Source organism: Sipha flava, unplaced genomic scaffold (assembly GCF_003268045.1).
Source record: "Sipha flava isolate LNK unplaced genomic scaffold, YSA_version1 229_pilon_pilon, whole genome shotgun sequence".
Classification (NCBI taxonomy): Eukaryota; Metazoa; Arthropoda; class Insecta; order Hemiptera; family Aphididae; genus Sipha; species Sipha flava.
This window is the reverse complement of record NW_020272866.1, coordinates 627,915-653,345: the sequence shown is the minus strand read 5'-3', so window position 1 is coordinate 653,345 and position 25,431 is coordinate 627,915. Positions and strand designations below refer to the sequence as shown.

Below are 25,431 nucleotides of genomic sequence, written 5' to 3'. Positions count from 1 at the left end.
TTTTTTTTTCAAATGTATCTGGTGTATATAATGATTTATTTACTGAAATGGTCGAAGCACAAAAAAATGTAAAATACGTATGTAGTATGTTCAAATTTTAAATAGTTTGATTCAAAACTCATATTATTAAAATAATGTTATTATCGTATTATAATGATTTGATATAATATATTAATAACAGCCTAACATTATGATAGTGGTGAATAAATTACGCGCATGTGCAGAATGCATAAAGTGCATTCCTGTGTTTAGACGCTTCTGACTTAACTAGTTATTAACTTAACCATCTTTTAAGACCGTGATTATTACTTTCATATTATCTATTATTTTCAATCAATTTATTATTATTATTATTGTTATCTTGCAATCATTAAATATCAAGGTTTTGAATTTTTTTGTAACTCACCTTAACAATTAACTTCCGTTATTTCAATTTTTACCAATTGAATGTGTAATTTAAAAGCAAAATGAATATTCCCGTCGAATTGCCTGTAGTTTATACGACCCAAATTTTGATTCCTGGATTTATTTTAAAAATCCGTTTGGAAACTCTAAAAAAGTAAGAGTAATATTTTTTTTATTAAATTTTTATAAAATCAATTATCACAATTATTTTAAAATTAAAAAAAACATTAATCATACGTTCTTCTGAATAAGATTAAGTTTTAGAATATTTTAATTGATCTTATTTTTAAGACTTGAAATTTTAACCTATTCAATATTTTTTAGACTATTGGTTTAGACTTTCGTCTAGACCAATGGTTTTCAACCGGTGGATCACAATAAGTCTTCTATTACAATTTAAAAATTCATATTAATATATACTATAGTATGTATGTCATATGATATTGGATAAAAAGAATTTTAAATAAACCTGAAACTACTATTTTATACTTGTAAAAGATAAGAATGAATTTTTTTTTTTCATACACTCATACTAAATTAGAAAAAATCCTCAATTAATATATGATACATGCCACTGATCATTATTTGTCAAGCACATAGTAGATGAGTATACTCAATATACCTCAATACACACTAACCTGAACATCTTTTAACCTAACCATCCAACATAGTAAAAGTACTTTATGAAAGCCAAACTTTGACAATTATCACATTTTTATTTCTACATTTCTATATTACAAAAAATAAAACTTATGTGAAAAAGGAAATTCCTTTTTTTTCAGTAGTGCTTATGATATTAACAAAGGAGTCGCATTGTAATCTATCACGGATTGAATACCTTTGCTATAGAGGATAGATATAAACAATACTATTTTAATGATAAACTCCAAAAATTTTAGATTTCATTATTATTATACATTTTCTTTAATGATTATTGCATTATTAAGTTTCAGAAAGTACTACTTTTATTTTTTTTCACATTTGATGTCCATTTAACTGTTTTCCTTATTATTTTATTGTTTATAACTATACCACTAACCTTTTATTTATTTTAAATTTTTTATACTTCATGTAATAACATTAATTATTTTCTTATTGTTAAATTGGGCTTATATCTGTTTAATTATTAAATAAATAAATACATAGTATATAGTATATATTATCATGGTTTTAGTTATGAAGATGAAATAACAAACATAACATGTTATTAGAAGATATTCATTTAATTGTATTAAAGAAATTTAATACAAAAAATACATATAAATTGAAAAGAAGCTTACAATAATACAAGTATAACTTACATATGAAGACCTTACTTTATGTTCATTTATTTTCCATGATGGATAAATGTTTATTTATGCTATTAATTAATTAATTTATGCTTTATTGTGCTAGATAGTTATAGTTTTAATTTAATTTATTTTACTATTTAAAATATATGTAATTATTTACTTTTATGATTTCAAAGATATTTTTTTAAATAGAAAATTTTATCTAAAATATTAAAAAATTAATTTATCCATACCAGACTTAATGATATTTATTTTATACTTATAAAACATTTATATTAAAGTATTAAATTTAATAATTGTTTTTTTGTTTTAGTTCAGATTTATTGAATTATCTATACCAGGATCTAAAAAATACAGAGTCAACACATATGATAGGAATTATTCCATTAATAGATATCGGAAAAGTAAAAAAAATATATTTAAATGTAATTTAAATATAAATTACCTAAAATAACAGATTTTAATAATTCCAGGTAGATAATGTAATTGGTACTGTAGGTTTGATTCAAAGTGTTATCCAAATTGGTTCAGTTTCTGAAGAATTTTTTTTACTTGTACAAGGAATATGTCGTTTTCTATTAAATGAGACTATTTCTGTTGAACCATTAAAAATTGTTAAAATAACACCTATTGACAATTTTAAAATTCTAAGTGGTATGATATATATATATATATATATAATTATATTTTTAATATATCGTCGTCCGCGGGAATAAATCTATTATGTGAAAAATTACCAAATTGAGGTTTTGGCATCACTAAATTCAGAAAAAAATTATATTAAATATAAATAAAACTCCTATTGGCTATCTTATTTCCATGTTTATTGAAATATAAATTAAATAATCTCCTTGCGTAGGACTAATCATAAACTTTTCTGGAATATCTCCAATGTAAATACTTAAGCTCTTATGTGTATGACGTTTTTAGAAAAATTTATAAATGTGTGAATAAAAATATGATTGACAATCACATTGGATTCTATCCTAACTTCGAGGTATTTTGGTTTGTGTTATATATAGGTTAGTGTCATGGGGCGATAGATAGATAAATAACTGTTTTGTCTCTACTGAAAAGTAGTTTATTTTCACATAGGAGATTTATTCCCGCAGACGACGATATATAATATTGCAAAATATTTAATTTATTGATATAATTTAGGTGATGAAAACGAAAAAACAGAACTCAAAGTTGAATTTGAAAAAACATTATCTAATTTAATAACATACTCTGAGCCAGGCATAATAAACCCATTAATAAATAAAAATTTTCAGGTATAAAAAAATTGTTTAATTAATTCATGTATTTAATTATATATTTATTTATTTTACAGAAATTTTTAAAACAATTTCCCTTACATTTAATTATAGAATATTTTTTAAAGAATATTATTCAAATAACCCCATCTGATGCCTATGAGATTCTTAGAGCTACAAGTTTAAATGCCTTGGTGAAATTTGTTATAAATTGGATGAAACAAAAAACTATTAGTATGTTATTTTAATTTTATACTATTATTGTATGTATGTTTTATCTAAATTTAATATATAAATAATATAAATATTTTTTAACATTTTAAAAATTGAACCTTTCATTCTGTAGAGGAAAACAATTCTTCAACATTTGATAAAACTGGTCTACTTTCTTTACCATCAGCAGTTATAATTGGTTCTAATACGGATAAGAAGAAAATACTTAAAAAACACCTATCACCTGAATTAGAAGAAATATACACGGCAATCAAGTTAGTATAAACTGGTACTAGTAAATATTGTATAATTTATTAACAAATGGAACCAAAAACTAAAAAATTTTAGAAACTCTAATATGCCAGCACCAGTGTATGATGTAATTATAAAAGATTTTAATAGACTCTTAAAAATGAATAGTTTCCAAAGTGATTATTCTGTCTATTTAAACTATGTTAACTATGTTGTTAATTTGCCGTGGAATAAGAGTACAAAAGAAACTTTAGATCTAGAAAAAGCCAGAAATGTAAATATCAGTTAAGTGGCACCTATTTCAAATTTAATTTAATTGTTTTCTGTTTTATCATAGGTATTACAATTGGAACATTATGGTATGGATGAGGTCAAAAAGAGAATAATACAATTTATTGCTGTTAAAATATTAAACCCAGAACGGCGAGGACCTATACTTTGTTTGATTGGACCACCTGGTGTAGGAAAAACAACTATTGCTAAAGCCATTGGTGATTCATTAAACCGCACTTTTAAAAGGTTTTATATTGATAACTAATATTATTTAATAAAAAAAAAAAAATGGCACACATTTCTTGGATTACAGGATATCGTTAGGAGGTATAAATAACTTCTCAGATATTAAAGGACATAGGAAAACATATATAGGAGCTATGCCTGGTCGTATTATTCAAGCTATCAGCCAAGCACAAACAAATAATCCTATTATTTTATTGGACGAAATTGATAAGATGGTAGTATATATGAAAAGATTGATGATTTCAATACTTCATTATTCTAATTTATACATATTATAAGTTTTTGATAATCATTGGTGTACAAATCATAATTCTTATTATACAATTTATATATTTTTAATACTTGATATTATTGTTTACATTTGATGTTTTTTTTTTAGTATAAAGGCCCAAATGGTGATCCTGCTGCTGCATTATTAGAAGTACTAGATCCTGAACAAAATAACTCATTTGTTGATTCATATGTCAATGTACCGTTTGATATCAGTCAAGTTATGTTTATCTCAACAGCCAATCATGTTGCTGGTATACCACAAACATTGCGTGATCGTTTGGAGATAATTTATTTAGAAGGATATACTGTTGTATGTCAATTACATTGTAAAGTAATAAATTGATTACATTTTTTTTTTTTTTTTTTTTAATTTTATAGGAAGAAAAAATGAAAATTGCAGAAAATTATTTGATTCCAAAATTACTTAAAGACCTTAAGATGAATGAATTACATATAACTATTTGTAAAAACACTATAAATAATATTAGTATGTCATTATTAATTATAGTTATTTGTCATTAAAATATAATTATATACGAAGTGTTAAAACTTTAAATAAATAAATAATAATAAATATCTATGAATTTTATTTTTATTTAGTAAGAAAATATACTTGTGAAGCTGGTGTACGTGAACTGCAGCGTAAACTTGAAGCAATTTGTCATTATATCGCTGTAGAAATAGTTGAAAATTCTGATAAAGAATCAAAGAATTATGTTATCACGCCAGAATCCTTAATAAATATTCTTGGTGTAAGTACTTAATAGGAAGTATTTTAATTTTATTTTTTTATTTTATTTTTAAATTATTCAGAACGAAATATACAATATAAACAATGTCCTGGTTGAAAAAAGTTCTGAACGAGTAGGTATTGCAATTGGATTATCATGGTCTCCAACGGGTGGTCTTATTCAAGTAATTGAAGCATCTAAAATCCATTTTCATAAAAATAATTCTCAATTAGTATTAACTGGTCTAGTTGGTCAAACACTGAGAGAATCTGTTGCAATAGCACTTAACTGGATACAATCATTTGCTAAAAAAGTAAATTATCAGTTATTTAATTTAATTTTATAATTAAAATAAAGAAATTGTCTAATAATTGTATACTTATGAACTAGAATGAATTAGACATAAATAATTGTTGCATTCATGTTCACCTACCATATGGAGGACTTAAAAAAGATGGACCATCTGCAGGCATTACTATTGTTTGTGCTATAGTTTCTCTTCTCTGGGAAATACCTCTGAAACCAATGATTGCTATGACTGGAGAAATATCACTAAAAGGAGACATATTACCTGTAACTCATATTGTGTTTATTCAAATGTTTTAAATAGTTTTTCATATTAATTATTTTTATATTTTTATATAAGGTTGGTGGTGTTAAAGATAAAATATTAGCAGCATACAATGCCAATTTAAGAACCATCATTATACCTGAATTTAACATGAAAGATGTCAATAGCTTACCTGAAAATATTAGAGTAAGTATTTTCTTCAATTTTATAACTGGTTAATATTATAACATTACTGACAATGTAATACATGTATAAAATATATCTAAAGACTTTATTTGTAAAACTTTATTTTATTCAACACATATTAGTATTGCTGTATGACTTTTTGTTTTTAATTAATTTTTTAAGCAATTATATCATGACCAATTACTCTAAATATTTTTTACCTACTGACTAGTATCTATACAATTTTTTTTTTTTTGCCAATTCTCATAAACATTACAGCTATAATTATTTATTTTAATGCTATTTAGTATAAATATTTAAATATAAATATCTTATTTTTTTTTAGGAGGATTTAAATATTATTCCTGTCAATCACTTGAAGGAAGTATTAGATGTGGTTATTCCAGGTGGTTTAGCCTTCCTACAAAATCCAACAGTAAATTTAGTGCCTAGATCTAAAATCTAGTTAACAGATGCATTCAGAATGAGAAGTATTAATTTACTTTTGATCACTTATGTAATTTTTAGTTTTTGTTAAATATTTTTATGCAAATTATGTGGTTAATTAATATTATATTCATTATTAATAATATTAATATAAAGGAATAGAATGTGACGTCCAATACAATTGTGTATCTGTATTATAAGTATAATTTGCTTAATTGTTTAGTAAGTTATTAAATTTACCAATTATTTTAAGAAGCATAATAATGTATAGGGAAATAATGGTTTCAAATAAAGTATACATTTTTAAAGTTGGTATTTTAGGTATACATTTATTATTTATGTATAACCAAAAAGTTCAATAAAGTGTCTTATTAGTTCTTAATGGTTACTAAAGAGACAAAAAATCAAACTTTTAAATTTTATTTTAATTAGAAGACAAATAAATAATTGATGGATTTCAATAAAAAATGCAATATTTGAACGCGAGACTATAACAATAAAAAAAAAAACACAAATTTTAACATAATTTCTTTATTTCCAGTAAAGAGTTAAACAAAAAATATTGACATTATAAAGTATAGTAGTATTTAATTACAAAATGTATAATATAAAATGTTACAAACATACATTAAATTTTAAATAATATTCAATAATAAATTATTTCAAAACTTACAATCCTGTAAATGATTCAATGGTGGCTGTTTGACATTCAAAAAGCAAACAGAATTCTTGCCTTCTGCACCACAGCCAGTAAATAAAACGGCACAAAGTGAAAATGAAGACATTGCTGCCCAATACTTTTCACACCACCGATTTACTAGGTCTAAATTATTCTTATTTTTTAATTGCATATGTGCCATGCAAAATCGATTATTGCTGTCTTCCATTGATTGACATACGGCTTCTAAAACAGCTTTATTGGTTGAATGTTCATCAATGACTAACTTAGATGTTGACCATATATTGTCATATGGTGTCATTAGATTTTTTTTCAAATGTACTTTACCTATAAAATTTTAAATTAACATAATTATTAAATTTAAAAAAAAAAAATTTAATTATTTACATTTTTTTAGAGTACCAATCCAATAATATGTTAATATAATAATTCCTAATATTTTTTATATTAATAATATATATTAAATATTTTAATAAAATTACATGCTGATGATGTATTACTAGAATAATAGTAGCTAATTATTACTACTGCTACCTAGTATACTATTATTTGAAATATTATTATTGTACCTTAAGCTGAATAAACTACCAAATTACATTACATTTTATCTTGATATTGGTTAAACTCATGTCAATACAATAAACATGATATAATTGTTAAATAGCATAAAGTAAGATTATACATTATTAATGATTAAAAATTACCTATAGCTGAACTTTCAGATACACTTTTTAGTAATGACAAAAACTTTTTAAATGTTTCTATATGCTTGACATTTATTTTCGTTTTAGTATTTACAAATTCAGCTAATCTCTTTTGACCTATTAAATATGCATCTCCATAAGTCAGTGCTGTAAAAAACCAGTATCATATTAAAATTGAAAATGCATATTACATTAAAATGTAAAACTTACATTTACATAATTTTAGCTTTACTAGTAACATAGTAGCACGGCTGTCTTCAATAGGATCATGGCCCAGATTACCACATTGAATATTCATATCTAGAAATGATTTTGCTAAAAGTTTTAGTTTACTTTTAGACCCTTTACATCCATTTAAATTGAAAATAATACTAGTGTCTATAATGTATGGATGAAATAACTACAAAAAAAAATATATATTATTTGAGAATATTTTTTTTTTAAATAATATTATTTTAGGTAAAAGACATTATTTACTTTTAATGCTTCCAAATCACAATTTAATGATTGTCCAACCAATATTGCATCTGGAGGTAATAATTTAATAATAACTTCTTGTACATCTGACAATGTGGTTGTAACATCTTTAAGTTTAGATGCTGTGATTCCAGAATACTGGGTTAAATAGTTGGTAATTTTATTATTTGGTTTAACCAAAGCCTCATAGATAATCTAAACGTAAACCACAGGTCATTTATGATCTTCGTAAATATACAATTTTAGTTAGTATTAGAATCTTACATCCAATTGTTCATCAACAATGGAAACTCTAGTGAGTTCATTTCTACCTATGGATGTATAACACATTTCACAATCAATGGCAAACATGGGGCTTTTATCAGTAACAGGTTTGTAATGACTTTTAGTGAATCTGAAACCATCTAGTGTGAATTGGCGTTTATTAGTCGGCAAAGGATAGTTATGAATCATCATCTGATTTAAAGATAATAATAATCGGGTCCTTGAACAAACTTCTTTATTATCAACATTATCATTTTGTATCAAAGTTGGGTTTAAAGATTTTTCGTCAGTGTTTGACGTTTTAGATTCTGTATCTGTTAACAATAAAATTAAATCAAATTAAATTTATTTATAAATCTAAGTATGGTGTAATAAGTAAACAGTTTAACTTATTAATATTTATTTAATGTTAATTAAACAGTTCCAAAACAAAAAAATGACTAGAAAATTTTAATATACTTTATTACCAAAAATGTAATGTATTCATATTTAGACTGGGATATGAACATATTAATTTTGTTGACCAGAATATCACTATTTTCTTATTGTGTAATAAAGGGGTACGTATTTAAGTATACAACCATGCTTTGAATTTATAATTGAAGCAAATGTAGACAATTATACATATTTTAAGTATAATATTCAATCAAAAATTTGTTGTGCTCTAACTACTACTTAAATCAAAATAAAAATTGTTTACGAAAAAAAAATAATTTGAATACTTAAATTAATATTTACCATATTCAGCACACCAGCTTGGGGGTAGTTCAATTTCAACAGGAGGTAAGAATTTATACTTTGAAAACATTGGTAAAGAATTTTTAAAACGTGAAAAATCATCAACTGTTTTTACTTCACAGCCATCAATTATTAAAACACACGTTTGATTTAAATTACATTGCATTTCTAAACTCGACCATCTAAAATTTAAAACGATTATTAAAATGTTTAAAAATATATACAAATTATGCTCACATAAAAACATACCTTGGGACAAATTTTCCTGGTCCATAAACCGAGTATAAAATTAATTCATTTAGTTCTGAAGGTGACAATGGACTTTCACTACAACCATTATCATTTAATTGTGACAACTGCCCACGAGCATTTAGTACTATTCTTGGGAAAGTCTAAAAAAAAAAAAAAATTGTTAATTAGATTTATTTACAGGATTGGTAATAGGAATTAGGATTTAAATTGTATAAAGCAATACTAGTATATTCATTGTTGATATATAATTTATAATGTTATAAAAATTAAATTTATCATTGATTATAAATAGACAAAAAAAATTAGTTATTAAATTGTATGTTAACATATTATAATAAATAAATTAGTTTAATGGACTAGAATAAGATATGAGTTCTAAACATTTACATAGAATGTAAATTAAATTAATAATAAAAAATATCATACTTTTGAGAATAGGATCATTTTTTCGATAATATATTAAATCTCAAATTAAATGAATAAACAGTTTTTAATATTTTATGAAAAAGCTTGATCGTAATAACACAGAATATGAAAAATGTTAATGCTTATACTGTCTATACAAATATAAAATGGTAAATAATAAAATTTTAGCTATTATCAACATAAGATTTAATTGTTATACATAATAAATAAACAATTTTGAAAAATTAGCAGCCAATAAGTAAATTTTAATAATTCAAGATGATTATAAAAATAATAAAATATATACTTCATATATTTTAGATTTTACTCAAATTATAAATTACTTAAATGTTTATACTTCAAGATAATTTTAAGTAATTAACAAATACAGAACGCGTAGATTTACTTAAAAAAAAAATGCAAAAGAAAATTAATATCAATTATTTAATAAAAAATCAACAAAAATGTTTATAGACATATTATGTATATCATATTGACAACTTTTAAATACTAGATTTTCAGTAGGTTACTACTAAAAGCGACATTACATTCTCATGAATGGATTAATATTGTACCGATAACTTCATTATTAGAGGAAAATTCGGAGATAAATATTATATGTGACTTACTTTCAACATTTTTTTTTTCTCTTTCAGATATTTCTTGAGTTGAGCATACTCCAGTTCGGTGAGAGTCTTTATCGTTCCATCTTCTGTCGGTTCCCGCGAACAGATTCGCTTCACATTCGGACAAATCGACAATTCGCATAACGACGACTTTTTGTCTAACTTTCGTTTTCCCATGATACAATTGGCTTTAGCACTTGGTAGTTGAATTACAAGGTAAGCAGAACGCGTAATATTGACCACGCGCAACAGTCAGCCTTATGTTATCAACAATAACAATAATTATTTATTTCAAAATCTTGTTATCATTATAGTTAGTTTATCTATGATTATCATATACAGTCAAGCACGATTTAAGATATACCTTGTTGTATCATCACCTAACACATATATTAAATTTAATAAAAATTAATATATTGTCAGCAAACACACACCACCTTCACAAAATGCTGACAATATAGATTAGAATAGCATAAAACGCCGCCCGCAAGACGGGATGAGGGTTCGTTCTACTACCATCGACGTGGAGAACGAAACGCTGCCCGTTTTGCGAGTGACCGGTAATTATTTTGTTTTTGTGGTTAATAAATATTTTTTTTCGTTTGCTTTAAAATAAAAAGTTTTTATATTATTATTTTTTCTACCTTACGTACTCGTGCAAGTTTTGAGAGAGTTGGCAAACTAACGAAAGGGGTAAATAAAATTATATTGCATTTCAAACCTCAATCCAGTGCTAGATTATAATTCTTTGTCAGTTTGAGGGGAGAGAACAATATAGTTAGGTAGAGGTTACCTCACGCTCGAAACATCCAGTGCTAGATCTTGTTCTTTGTCAGTTGTTTCGAGTGTAAAATAACTTTAGAGCTATTAAAGGAAAGTAAACCTTTTAAAAAACCTGTTTTTCGACTATTCTATTAAGCATTGCTAGATTGTATTCTTTGTCACTTAAGAAGATAGTCGTCCGGGTCAATTATTAAGTTTTCCTCTACTTGCTTGTTTGACAGTTAGAGTGTCCGATAACCAATAATACCTCGTTTTGTGTTGTTATACGCCAAGCCTTTGCGTAGCGTATACGACAACCTTTAACCGTGCACTCAGGATAGTTGTTGATAAGTGCTCGTCAGAAAAATGATAAGGAGCCCATAAGAAATAGGAATAATTATTATTAGCAACCCACGAATTAAGATATACTAAGTATTAAGTATATCTTAATTCGTGTTAGCAAACGTTTATAAATAATAATTACCATAAATATCTTATAAAAGTTACATTTAAGAAGTTCAAATCTATTAAGAATTAAAATTATTTAGTTATTTTAATTGTTAAGTCACATCCTTAAATTGTCAGTTTCAAGAACACTGCTTGTCTCAGTGCTGGCTCGACGGTTTTTGGGGCCCGGTGCAGAATTTTGAGAGACTCCATACAAATATATTAATTTAATAATTGTTTATAGAAATCGATGTTTTTTCATATTATTATGTAACTAAATATATACTATAACTGTATTTCGAACTATCCTTGACGATAAACAATTTTACGAGCTATGCGTAATTGGTATCATCTTAATTTTCATCAATAACAACTCGTTTACTGAGAAGACCACACGACTACGCAGGTTGTGATTTGCGTACTGGGATTTTTTATTATTTTCATTTACAAATAAAGTAATAATCGTAATATATAATTTGTGGAGCCCCAGGGGTTTATTTAGATTTTTTTTTTTTTGGGAGGGAGCTGTGGTATTTTCTCCAACTGAAATTCCCCAATTCAGCCTATTAAAAACAAAAGTTGGAAACATATTATGCAACATTCACCTATAATAGCGAAAATTAGTAACAACTATTTTGTACAATTTATAGTATTTATACATTTTATCTTATATATTTAATATTTAAATTAATTTTAAAATGGCACCTCTCAGTGGATGTGCCAAAAGAAAACTAAAATTACAAAGAGAAGAGCAAAATGATAAAATATGGTATTAATAGATTATATACTATATTAAGAGTTAAGACCTTTAATTCTATCCTCGTAGAAAAATAACTACATTTTTCTATTAATTAATATGTAATAAAGTAATTATATTTAATAACTCCAGTCTCCATTACAACTATTCATTTGCTCTACTACCTACCTACCATATACATTAGGACATAATATAATTTATATTCATCAAATGTAAAGAATTTATAAAACTATGATAATGTTCTTTTATGATAAGCCAGCCAAATGCCTTACTGCAAGATCTATAAAGAAGAATCTTTTTTATAGATCTTGGCCTTACTGCGGGGAAGCGCTCGTACTGACCAAAGTCAAAAATTGATAGCAAGCTTCAGAACAGTGTCACCATCGATTAAATTCTGTGGTGTCACCACTGATAAACAAAACAAATCTTTATTGGTCTATCATATCATAACCATGTTCATAGTAAAGTCTTTCATTTAATCTGTGGTAGTGCTATAGCCTAAACTGTTCATATAATTTGATAATAGTCTGTATCCGTGATCGGCCTTAATGTCGTTAAAATTTAAGTTCTCCTTCGCTCATAGAATTTATAGCATGTCACTTGCTTGAATTTTGCTTGTCCACGCCGCAATAACAATATTAAAATGAGTACAAACGTTAAAGGTTCATGTGTTGATGTTTTGGTATGTGTAGTATAATTTAATAATACATTTTATTATAGTTAGCAGTAATAAATTATTTGAAATTTTAATTTAATTTTTTTCTTAGGATTTCAAATGCTCGGCATTCTGCAATCTCCGTATTTTCAATGAAGGACACCAGTTTAATATATCAGCTGGAATGATCATAAGTTCCAACAAATTTGGAATGACAATTATTGCTTTCCCTAATCAACTTTGTTGTATGATTTATATACATTACTCTTAGTATATTAATATTTTTATTTAACATTTTATAACTAAGAATACGATTTTAAAATCAGTTCATATACATCATTAATACATAAAATCATGAAGTTTAATTTTTATTTTAATTTTTCGTGACTTACATATTTTTTTTTATAATGATTGAAACAATGATATAGTTTATAAGAACACTATACTAATATTTTTGCATTTTAATTCATTAAATCGAAAATATTTACTATGTGAATATTATAAAAATTAATTTTCTCAAAGTTCGTATTATAATTATTTAAATGATAACTATATGTTTTGGCCTAGACTGTTCATATTTTAGTTAATAAATTAATTAGCTTTGTAGTGTGTCATCAAAAATTAATGCAGGCAGCTGCATTCTTAGGATATTTGATTGGAAGGGTATAAAAACATTTTTCTCGTCATAACTGCAATATTAAGTAGATCCTCAAATCATATCATTTTTTACTTAAATCAGGATAATAATATTGTTATTTCTTTTCACAAATTAAAAGCAAATATACATATTCAATATTTGTAAAGATAATATGAGAAATATATCCCCTATATTTCCTTCCCCACTTATGAGAATGCCCATAAAAGCAAGAAGAGTCTTACAATAAAATATATTATTTCTAAAAAAAATTGAATTTATGTTCTCAATACTAAAATATTACAAAGCAGTAATTGTTTTTTGTTTTCGTAGAAACATTTTACTAATTCAATGGTATTTTTACCAAAACCTTATAAGTTTTATACCTATTGACCAAACTATTAATGTATTATTTTAAAACTACATATTTTTAAGTACAGTAAATATGTTTTATTTTTATAGTAATTTCAATGAAACACGTTCGTCAGTTAGTTGGTGATTTTGGAGTTGAAAAAAATACATTATCCAACTTTTTAAGACGTGAGATTGAATTAAATTTTTCTCCAAATTTTTTGGACCTTAGTTGTGATGAAGGTTATTTAGCAGTTGCTGGAACTTCTAATTTAAAACCTTCAATTACCATCTACAATATTGAAGCTTTGATTTCTCATGTATTATATTGAATTATTGTTTTTTATTTATTTTCTTATACATTATTAACATTTTTAATGTTTTATTTTTAGAGTAATATTTCTCCTTTAGTATGCATTAACTTTGGAACTACTCAAGGTTCACATGTAACTGATATGTCATGGAATCCAGGTTTACAAAATTCTTTGGCATGTTGTTTGTCGGATGGTTCTTTGCATATAATAGAGTTAAAAGATGATGGAACTTACTCTGTTGTTAGTTTACCACCACAATCAAATACTCTGTATGTAAATTTATAACAATATAATTTAAAATATTTTATTTTACATATTTATTTTATGAGCTAGATGTTTGAGTTGGAGTCCAAAAGGTAAACAAATAATTATTGGTAGTTCAAATGGATCTTTAACCCAGTATAAGCCTGAACTCAAAGCTGTTAAACAATATATGCCACCAACCGATGTTACAGCAAATATAAAACCTAATAAAATCAAATGGATATCAAATTTTCAATTTGCTGTTATCTATGATATTATGGATAACACAGACAATCAACCAAGTTATTAACTTTTCACCATCACTTTGTATAAATATTGAATATTATGGTATTTTTAATTATGTATTGTGCATTTCTTTTAAAGGTCTTTATATTCTTAACACACCAAAAAATGCACCAATAGAATTTATTAACTTTGAACAATATGCTGTTATGAATTCTGAACAATATAGATTAAATCAATATTATACCATATTTCAACAAAATTGGTGAGTTAATTTAGTGAATTTAAAAAATATATTTTATATTTTACCATCATATTACATTTTTTTGTTTAGGAATCTTCTTTTTGTGGCTTCATCAAATTGTACAGAAATTGGTGTAATGGGTATAAATAATGTAAACCAATGGCAATGTTGGATGTTAGAAACAAGACCAGAATTACCATACAGACTTGATAAACAAATGTATCCTTTAGGAATGTCTCTAGATCTTTCTTCACAAATGCGAATAAAAAAATGTAATGTTATATTTTTATCATTTTTATTTAATATTATAATTTTTAAACAAACTTTTGCAGTATCCAAATCAAATGAAGAAATATTTATTGATCCAATGCCAGTGTTATGTGTTTTGTCAAGTGATGGTATATTATTTATGTATCATATTGAAAATCAGTTGACTGATTATCAAAACATATGTAAACCACCTTCAGATATACCAGATAATGTAGTAGCTCAGCTATTTACCACCAATTCTAAAATAGTAAGTTTCTTAATGATTATTAAATTATTTTGAATCATTCCTAGTCTACAAAACACAATAAGTCTTTACAATTTACTAAATCGTTAAAATAATAAAAATCTAAAGTAGTAGCAAATATTCTCATTTATAAAAATAAATAATAAAAATTGAAAAAAAAATTGGAAATATTATTTCCTGGAATTATATACTTTTTGTTGCATTAACCATTAGATTATTATTTTAAGTATGAAAGTGTATGTGCAATCACTTTATCAAATCCACTAACTTCAAAGTAACTTCATTTAGAAAATAAGTCTAACTGCTAATTTCTGATTTAACTGTGATCTTATTCATCAAAAACTTAAAATTAAAATTAACAAAAAAAAAAAAAAAAAGAATCCTATGTACTTAAAATTTACTATAATTTTAATGTAATTATAAATTATCAAAACCATGTTTAAAATTATATGCCTTCCTATAGTTTGTAACAAAAATGTTATTACTCAATTTTTGTTCATATTTAACTTTTTTCAATATTAATCAATTATATTTATTAATGTGTATATTAGACAATTCTCTAAATCTTCTACATTCTCAATACATAAAAACAGTTATTTATTTTGTTTTGTATGTATTATTATCTTTGTTCTCATTTGTATAATATGTTTTCCCAAATTAAATCTATAAAAAGATAATTGCTTAATATATTTTTGATGGAAGTAACTTATTTTTTTTTTTTTTTTTTTATCTAAGTAAATCTAAGAATATACTCTACACTACATTAAAAAAAAAATTGTTATAATATAAATAGTCTAAAAATGTATTATTATTTTTTTTTTATTTAGAATAATGTTCTAGTAGATGAACAAGTTATAACTGAAGTAGTAGAAAAAAATAATGTTGTGTAAGTGAAGACCATGTGATCATATATTTTTAAATAATTAAGTTTAATCAAACTATTATATTATTAATATATTTAAATATATAAGTTATTATTATTTATTTCTAAACTATTTATGTAGTTTGCATTTTCTATGTTATTTTTATGTAGATTTAAAAATTTAATAAGTTTTCTATACTTTATTAATAGTGATGAAAAAGCTAAAGGTGATCATAATGAATCAGTTCTTGCAAGCTATTTAGAAACTTCTATCAATTCTCAAGCAGAACAACCACAAATATGTCAGTTAAGTTTAATTTTGAATATTTTATTTATTAACTTGTAAATTATTAATCTTATTGATGGTTATTAGTTGATGTCCCTAAAGTATCAATTGTTAAACCAGTTATTCCTGCTACTACTGTAACTATTTCTACAGTACAAAATGTACCTAGTCAATCAAATCTTTCTGAGACAAATAAATCAACTGATGAAGCTGTAAATCAAGTAATGTTAAATGAAGTTTTAGAAGATGTTCAAATATTTCAATCACAAATAGAAGATATCTTAAAATTATCATTAAATACCAGCAAACTTAAGGTGAGAATTTTTTTTTTTTTATATATAAGCCATAGAATCGTTTTTAATTATGTAATTTCAATAGATTGGTGATGATAAAGATAAAGAAACACTTGTGAAAAAATGGACTTCTCTAGACATATTTTTCAAAGATTTAAATGAAACTAATCGTTCACAATGGACAGAGAGTAAAGCTCTTCAAAAAGCTGTATTAGATTCTATAGCTTGGGTGGAAGACTCAAAATCTCGTCTATTCTTTTTGAAAAACCCAAAGTAACTCATTCAAATTTATTTGCAAGTATTAAGTAGTTTAATTATTTTTTTGTTAAGGTATAAATGTCTTTTGAGAAATAATAGTGATGAGCTATATAGTAAAACACTATTTGATAATATAGAGCGTACATTATACTATATTGAAACTCAGCTTACACATGTTGATGACCAACTGAAAGCTAAATATGACAGCTACAATCCTAACAATAAGTAAGTTTATTTTAAGTTCAAAATGAAAATTGTATTATTATTATATAATAATTATAGGGAATTGAAAATACCTTGTTTGGAAACTATATATAAGTCACTAGTAGTAAATACAAATATAGTGAATAAGTTGAAAGATAAAATTAATAACTTGTGTAATACTGCAGAAGAAATGAAATACAGGACTTTTAAGAAGATATCATTGGTACCAGATATCATACAAAATACTTCAAAGTTGAATGAGTCTCGGTTTGTTAATTTCTATTTATTTTGTGTATTACATTATAATATATAATTTTTTTTTTTATTTTATAGTGATATTGGTTTATCAAAACTTTCAGAACAGCTATTAAAAATTACATTAGACAAAGATGGTGTATCTGCAATTAATTCATACAATATTGCCAAAAAATACTCCGTATTGTCAGCAAATCAACGAGCACTCTCACTTTCAAAAGTTAATAAACTTCAAGAATGGTTAAAAGATTTTAAAACAAGACGCACAAAAATAACTAAATCTAATTATGCAAATATAGATTTAAGTAGACCTGTTTGTAGTACACCTTTGAAATTGGTATCAAAACAAAAAGTCCAAGAAAATATCATAGATTTTACGCATATTGTTACAAAAGAAAATGTTGCATCTATTTTGTTACAAACACCTTCACAGAATCACACCTCTATTACCAATGAACAAACAGTTACAGAAATAATGTTACCAGTATCAGGCAAGGCTAATTTAGTGCAATTTAAAAAACCTTTATTTATTCCAACCACACAACCAACAAATTCAGTTATATTTCCACAAATAACTCAAGCTCCAATTGTAACAAAATTTTCCTTGGAATCTAAACCTTTAACTGCAAATGCACCAATCTGGAATCCAATAGAAAATAGTTCAACCCCTAAATCAGCTTCTCTTAATGAAATGTCAAATAAGTTTAACTATAAAACGTTTACTAAAGACCCTATTATTTTCAATTCAACTAATATTACTACTCCATTATTTGGAAATAATGTAATTCCTACTGATACTTCTAGTAAAAACCCTGTAGACTTTAGTGTAAAATCCACAACTACTAAACCTTTGAATTTTGGTAATACTCATAACATAATTTCAACTAAGTCAACTTTAGATATTATTTCAGGAACAACTGAATCAAAAGAAAAAACGCCTTTTAATTTTTCTAATATGTCTACTATGAAAACAGAAGCAAAAAGTAGTATGCCAATGACCTTTAATTTCGCTGAATCAATTAAAAATAAAATGGATAACCCAAAGGACACACAATTAAATACTTTTAATTTTGAATCACCATCATCATCAAAACCTTCGGAAATTACAAGTTTATATACTGGATTTAATACTGATAAATCAGTAAATAATCAAGAAACAGTTCCAACAAAAGATGTAACCTTATCTACCTTTAATTTTAATTCAAAATCTGATATTAAATCATTATCAACGTTCAATTTTAATACATTCAAAGAAGATATTTCAAAACCTAAATCATCTGAAACTCAAGACATAACTTCTACATCAACAGCTGTGAATACACCTTTTAACTTTTCACTTCCGGCTAAAACAGTACCTACAACGATAAGTGAACCAACGGGTTCTACAATAACATCATCAACTTTTGGAGTTTTTAAGACACCTCCAATTTCTGATTCAGTGTCTATAGTTAGTTCAAGTGCTAGTGTTACTGATACCACATATCAAGTCTCTGAAAGTCCAACTCCAATAATATCTGAACCAGTTACTCCAGAAAGTGAAAATGTACCTACAACTCCAAATATTACTAATAATGCACCAATTTTTGAAATGCCATCCACAAGTTCTTCAGTTTTTGGCTCGTCTATTAATTCAACAAACACTATTAGTAATCCAACTAGTACAAGTGCACAAACATCAATTTTCAGCACTCAGACAAATGCTAATAGTGCTGCTTCAATTTTCAATTCATCTACTACTACTACTGCCTCTTTAATTTTTAGTTCTTCTACAAATACTACTAGTACTGCATCAATTTTCGGTACTGCTGCAAATACGACTAATACCTCTTCAATTTTTGGAACATCAACAAATACAACTGCCTCATCATCAATATTTGGTACAGCAACTAATACAACCACAGCATCATCAATTTTTGATGCTTCGGTCTCTACTGCTTCATCATCAATATTTGGAAATTCTATGAAAACTACTTCATCTATTTTTGGTACACCTGCCACTACTGTGACTTCATTATTTGGATCATCAACGACAAATACAAGTGGATTTGGAAGTTCAATCCAGACAGCAACTGTTTTTGGTTCTCCTACTACAACAAGTTCATCAATATTTGGTAACCCAACCAGTTCTGCATCATCCTGCAGCTCAATATTTGGTTCAGCATCTACAACCACTTCATCCATTTTCGGAGCACCAGTCACAACTAGTACAACATCATCTATTTTTGGTTCTCCTTCAACAACAGCTGCTTCTAGTGGCTTATTCGGATCTGTAGCTGCTGCAGCTAATCAATCATCATCATTTGGTCAACCTTCTTTAGGATTTAGTTCTCCTGGATCAGCATTTGGTAATATTTCTCTTTTTGGACAACAAGCATGTAGTCCATCTCAACCATCCAGTAGTTTTACTCCAGCTGTTAATCCTTTTGCTGTAAATAAAACTTCTTCAAGTACACCATCATTGTTTACTAATCAAAAATCCTTGTTTGGCCAACCAACAGCAAGGTAAATATTAATTTATTGTTAATAGTTATACTATAAAATCTTTTAATATACACAAAAAATATATGTAAGAACTATTGAAAGGCTTAAACGCTTTTAAACTATTAAAACTATTATAAATTATAATGACTAATTGACATTTGGTTGATAAAATTCAATATAAATAATAAATAATAAATGTATTTAATATCCAGTAAAAAGGAATCTATAAGAAATTTAAAAAACCAGTATTCTATGAAATTGTTAAAACAATATTACATTTATAACAATTAAAACTTAATGTATTTTTAGTGCAACAAACACAGGTTTTGGAGTAGCAAATTCAGGATTTGGTTCTATAGCTAATAGTGGATTTGGTAGTCCAGCAATGAGCAGTAGTCAATCAAGTAATTTAGGTTTTGGATCTCCCCCAATGTTTGGCAGCATGGGTATGTAAAAATTTAAAAAAATTATTTTTCAATGTAAAATTGTTTTTGTTTTTTTAGGAACTACTTATGATATGTCTAAATCATCAGGTTTTGGCCAAGCACCTGTTTTTGGTGGAGCCGCTACATTTGGCTCAACGCCACCAGCACAATATACATTTGGCCAAAATAGTTCTACACCTGAATGTATATATATCCAAAAATAATTTAATTCAATTGCTTTATATATTTTTTTCAATTTTCATAATTAATGTTTTATATAGCCGGATGTTTTGGATTTGGTACAGCTGTTCAACAACCATCAACTGCATTTGCATCTTTAGCTACTCAAAATAATACACCAAGCTTTGGTAATATAGCACAAAATCAAAACAGTGGTTTTGCATCTCCAACTACCCCTGGATTTGGTCAACAACAACAAACAAGCCCATTTAAACCTCAAGGCGCTACGTTTGGGTAAAATATATATATATATAAAATAACAGCCCCTTTTTGCTTTTTTATATTCTAATTTTGTAACAACACTATTTAACATATTTCCGATTTTTTTTCATGAGTTGTTCCAGATATCTTCTTGAGTGTCACCACGTTGCCTGATATTTCATTTTTATTTTTCTGATGGGAGGGAAAGGTGGATTGTAATTTTTCAAAATGTTGACAATACTATATACAGTGGAACCTCTATAAGTCGAATTTTCGATATCTCGAAGGAATGCCTTAGCCCCTGGCTTCCGACATATGATATATGTGATAAATTTTCTCTATAATTCGAATTTCTCGATAAGTCGAAGTAATTTTAGTTGAATTTTAGCTTATAACTCGAAGGTCAAATAACCAAGTACATATGTATGTATGTATTATTATAAATAACGATTATTCGTAATCGAAAACCGATTAATATTATCAATCTTATCATTACCTATACTACTTAAAAGGTACAGTTATAAATTCAACGATATATGTAATATGTCTATAATACGATATAATGTCTATATCTCCGATAAGTTACGTTTATCTACTTTATAAGTGTATTTATTACTGGTAAAATTATACGTCAATTGAAATACAAAATGTATACGTCGATATTTAATATAATGCTGACTCAGCTAATGTTCAGTTTATTTTGTCAAGACAAGATGAAAAAACGCAGTCTAAAGTCTCTAACTTTTTATTCTTTTATTCTACTTTATTTATTACATTATACTTTTTTAACATTTTAATACAATATACATACCTATATAGTACATACATTATTAATTTATTAGTAAATACATAAATAAATAAAATTATAAAATTAAAGTCTTTGTGTTTTTAAATAAAAAATATTTTCGATAACTCGAATTTTTTGGCAGATTCGAGATATCGAGGTTTTCCATAAGTCGAATTTTCGATAACTCGAACTTTTTTTTCGCCCCCAACCGATTTGAGTTATCGAGGTTCCACTGTATATATATAATATGTATACTGATTTATGTTATCAATTATTATGTATTCAATGTTTATATGATTTGATTTTTTTTCAGCGGAAGTTCCTTTAATTCCTGGCGCTGAGACAATATTTAACTCCATAAATACTAATTGTAAAATTAGTTGATATTATATACAAACATTTAGTTATTATTTACAATTTTTCAATTTCAATATAAATTTAATTTTATTGTTTATATGTATTACTAATTAAAATGCTTGGAAAAAATATATTCATTTAATTTGTGATTAAATAATGGAACAATTAACCTAATTTTTTAAACTTAAATAAATTTATATTTTTTTTGTTGGTATAATTAGTATTATTAATTATATTTTATTGTTACAAGCTTCAGAAGAAAAAAAAAAGTAATTTCTAAGATTTTTCTTAGTAATAAGTATTCAAAATGGTATATGGTTACAACTATGTATAATCAAATATTACACATATTTTTTAACTTGTTTTCTTTCTCAACTAAATGCAATTGTCCATCTACCTTCACATTGGCCAATTCTATACAAATATCTCTTCCTCTTACCTAAAACTTATTTCATTTATCTTCTTACTATGTACAATTCACCCTAACATAGGGTTACCAGATTATATTTTTCTAAACCCAGGACATTTTGAATGGATAAATCTATATATATGAAAATGGAGCCAAAAAATGTATAACATTTCATCAATTAAGAACAGCTGGGCCAATTTGGCTCAAATTTTTTTTAATTTTTCATAATTGCCAGAAGGTTTTTACGAAAAAATTGTTGGAAAAGTGCTATGGTTTAATTTAATAATTTTTGACCCAATCGATAACTGCGCAAATGAAAATGAATTATTAAATGAAACTTAATAACTATTAATTTTATTTTTGGTATTAAATGACGGGTATTGCATAAATATTAAACAACAAGATACCGAAACAGGTGCCAAAACAAACAAGAATATTAGTTCGAAGGATTATTATGCATATCGGTTGATGATTAGACGCGATCAGGACAACGTTATTTCACGATGCCGTGGGCTTTATCAACAATTCATGGTCGACATGTATGTAAAAATAGAAAGCGAACGATTTCGATACTTACGATTCAATCAAAAAAAGCTGCGTGCAGAAGATTTTCAAAACAATTGTTAGATATCGGCGATGGGAAAGTTAATACAGATGAAACGGGTTGTACAAAATTACCGACCGATTTTTGCACAATCATTGATTCGCAAGATGCTCTCATTAACCAGATATTTCCCAATATACACAGACAATACACAAATCATGAGTGGCTGGCAAAAAGAGCAAATTTAGCAGCAAAAAATGTGAACGTCAACGATTGAATCTTAAAATACAACATTTGTTACCAGGAGACTTGGTGTCATACAAATCTATTGATACAATTTGCGATGCTACTGAAACTGTAAATTATCCAACAGAGTTTTTTAACTCATTGGGTTTACCAGGCAAGCCACCGCATAATTTACAACTGAAGGTTGGATCTTCGGTTATTTTGCTTCGTAATTTGAACTTATCACGGTTGTGCAACGGCACGCGATTATTCATTAAAAAATTAATGAAAAATTTTATTGAAGCCATCATTTTAAATGACAAATTCCCATGTAAAAATATATTATTACCGCGAATCCCTATTTTACTCACAGATGTGCCTATACAATTTAAACGCCTTCAATTTCCAATTAGATTGGCATTTGTAATGATTATCAATAAGTCTCAAGGCTAAACGATGTCTGTCTGTGGCTTAGATTTGAGTACATCATGTTTTTCAAACGGACACAATTATACGTGGCGTGCTCTCGAACCATCCAGTTGGTTTGTGTAGGCGAAAGATAACAAAAATTTTGTACACTCTGTTGCATTAAGGGATTGATATTGTTTTTTACTAATATTATCATAATTAGCGATATATATAATTTTAAAGGATCAATTTTAATAAATTATAAAAAATAAATATTTGATGTTTTTTCATTTTTATATTTCGTCACCGTTCACAGCACCAGTGGCGTATTTAGGAATTTCGCTAGAGGGGGATGAAATATATAATAATTAATAATACACCCATAAGGTCATAAATTGGTTGTTGACGAAGTAAGGGTCTGAGAAGGTGGAGTCTTGAATTGAGAGCTTTACGCTTGTTTTTTAAGTGTGGACCCCCTGTAAGGGGTTTGTCAAGAATTAAACCCAAATAATTAGTTTGTGTAGAAGATGGAATTTGTGCATTGCCGATAAAGGTTGCGGGACATTCTAAGGATTGAAGTGTGAAAGTAATTTAAGAGGATTTTGATGGATTAACTTGAATTTTCCAGTCGTGAAACCAGGTGTTTACCGCAGTTAGGTGGTTTTGAATTTTTTGGGCAGCTTGGATGGGATCATTGTCAGTAGCAAGAATAACAGTGTCATCCGCGAACGTACCGAGTAGTGTGTTTTTGTTTAGAGGTAGGTCACTGGTAAAGACAATGAATAGATGGGAGCTATATAGACATATGTCACTGCCTTTGGGAACACCAGCAGTTGCTATTTGAGAGTTGTAGAGCACACATACTTATAAGTAATAACATACTTGAGAAATATAGAAATGAGACAACTTAACTACCTATATATAAAAAAAAAGGTCAAGGGGAGGGATCTATCCCCCATATCCCTCCCCGTAAATACGCCACTGCACAGTACTCCATATATCTTCCATTTATATACCACATCCTTACACACTTATATTAAATAAGTTATTTTTTTCTAACAAAATATTCTCTAGAAATAATTTACCTTTATGACAAAACGTTTGTCGGGTCAGCTAGTATATATATATATTAATTAATTATGTATAGAAGCAATATAATAATAATAATAATAATAATTCATATTCTTAGTCTTAGTCTTCGGAACTTTCGGAGTCCAGAGTCATCTTCTGTTGATTTTACTACATATTTGACTGATCCATGCAGTGGCGTATTTAGGGGTGGTGTCCTGGGAGTTAAACCCCCCCCCCAATTTTTTTGTAGTTCTATTTATTACTGAAGTATTGCAAAATATTGTTGACGAATGACGAAATTTTTTAAAACTGCTTTGAAAATTGATTAATGTATATTTCATCTTATACCAGAAAATAGGTACTATTCATTATCAAAATATTATTTGAACTTTCGCAGTAAACCGTGAACTACGTAATTCTTAGAATTGTATTACCGTTCCGTGATGTCGGGTGAGCCGTATTATTGGTTATCGCCTTATTATCTTTCTTCGAATACAAGTTATTGTCAACTAACTACTATAGCAAAGGCCGACGATATAAAGTATATACTGTGTACAGTGTACAGTATACTCGAAGTACCTACAACGATTTTATTTTTTGCTCAATAATTAAAAATTTAAGTAGATATCCTAAGATTTTTTACTAAAAAATTACCATTTATGTAAGGTATTAAGATGTATTATAATCAGGTA

At 26.5% G+C, this 25,431-nt stretch overlaps 3 protein-coding genes across 4 annotated transcripts; 2 read left to right on the top strand and 1 right to left on the bottom strand.

Moving 5' to 3' along the window:
* The first annotated feature begins 149 nt into the window (after positions 1-149).
* Positions 150-6,378, top strand: LOC112683569 (lon protease homolog 2, peroxisomal-like). The gene is made up of 16 exons (XM_025554651.1): positions 150-559; positions 2,011-2,101; positions 2,171-2,351; positions 2,859-2,971; positions 3,031-3,187; positions 3,300-3,441; positions 3,515-3,692; positions 3,756-3,937; positions 4,005-4,152; positions 4,317-4,520; positions 4,589-4,697; positions 4,811-4,962; positions 5,024-5,254; positions 5,332-5,514; positions 5,588-5,698; positions 6,024-6,378. The coding sequence occupies exons 1-16, from the start codon at positions 468-470 to the stop codon at positions 6,141-6,143; spliced, it is 2,394 nt and encodes a 797-aa protein (XP_025410436.1). The 5' UTR covers positions 150-467; the 3' UTR covers positions 6,144-6,378.
* Positions 6,379-6,744: 366 nt separating this feature from the next.
* Positions 6,745-10,625, bottom strand: LOC112683595 (RNA exonuclease 5-like). Its single transcript, XM_025554690.1, has 8 exons — positions 10,273-10,625; positions 9,236-9,378; positions 8,987-9,168; positions 8,249-8,562; positions 7,985-8,179; positions 7,718-7,907; positions 7,508-7,654; positions 6,745-7,130 (listed from the first exon to the last, which is right to left on the bottom strand). Exons 1-8 carry the CDS (start codon positions 10,444-10,446, stop codon positions 6,787-6,789), a joined length of 1,689 nt encoding a protein of 562 aa, XP_025410475.1. The 5' UTR covers positions 10,447-10,625; the 3' UTR covers positions 6,745-6,786.
* Positions 10,626-12,721: 2,096 nt separating this feature from the next.
* Positions 12,722-22,256, top strand: LOC112683594 (nuclear pore complex protein Nup214-like). 2 transcript variants are annotated; one of them, XM_025554689.1, is made up of 20 exons: positions 12,722-12,917; positions 13,003-13,135; positions 13,987-14,195; positions 14,268-14,458; positions 14,523-14,734; positions 14,817-14,940; positions 15,010-15,191; positions 15,252-15,436; positions 16,261-16,319; positions 16,506-16,597; positions 16,669-16,895; positions 16,960-17,147; positions 17,205-17,357; positions 17,415-17,603; positions 17,670-18,082; positions 18,503-20,093; positions 20,382-20,518; positions 20,576-20,701; positions 20,779-20,971; positions 22,039-22,256. In XM_025554689.1, the coding sequence occupies exons 1-20, from the start codon at positions 12,879-12,881 to the stop codon at positions 22,064-22,066; spliced, it is 4,671 nt and encodes a 1,556-aa protein (XP_025410474.1). In that variant the 5' UTR covers positions 12,722-12,878; the 3' UTR covers positions 22,067-22,256. The 2 variants fall into 2 exon arrangements, with proteins under 2 accessions (XP_025410474.1, XP_025410472.1); XM_025554687.1 differs by having other exon boundaries at positions 17,670-20,093.
* The last annotated feature ends 3,175 nt before the right edge of the window (positions 22,257-25,431 follow it).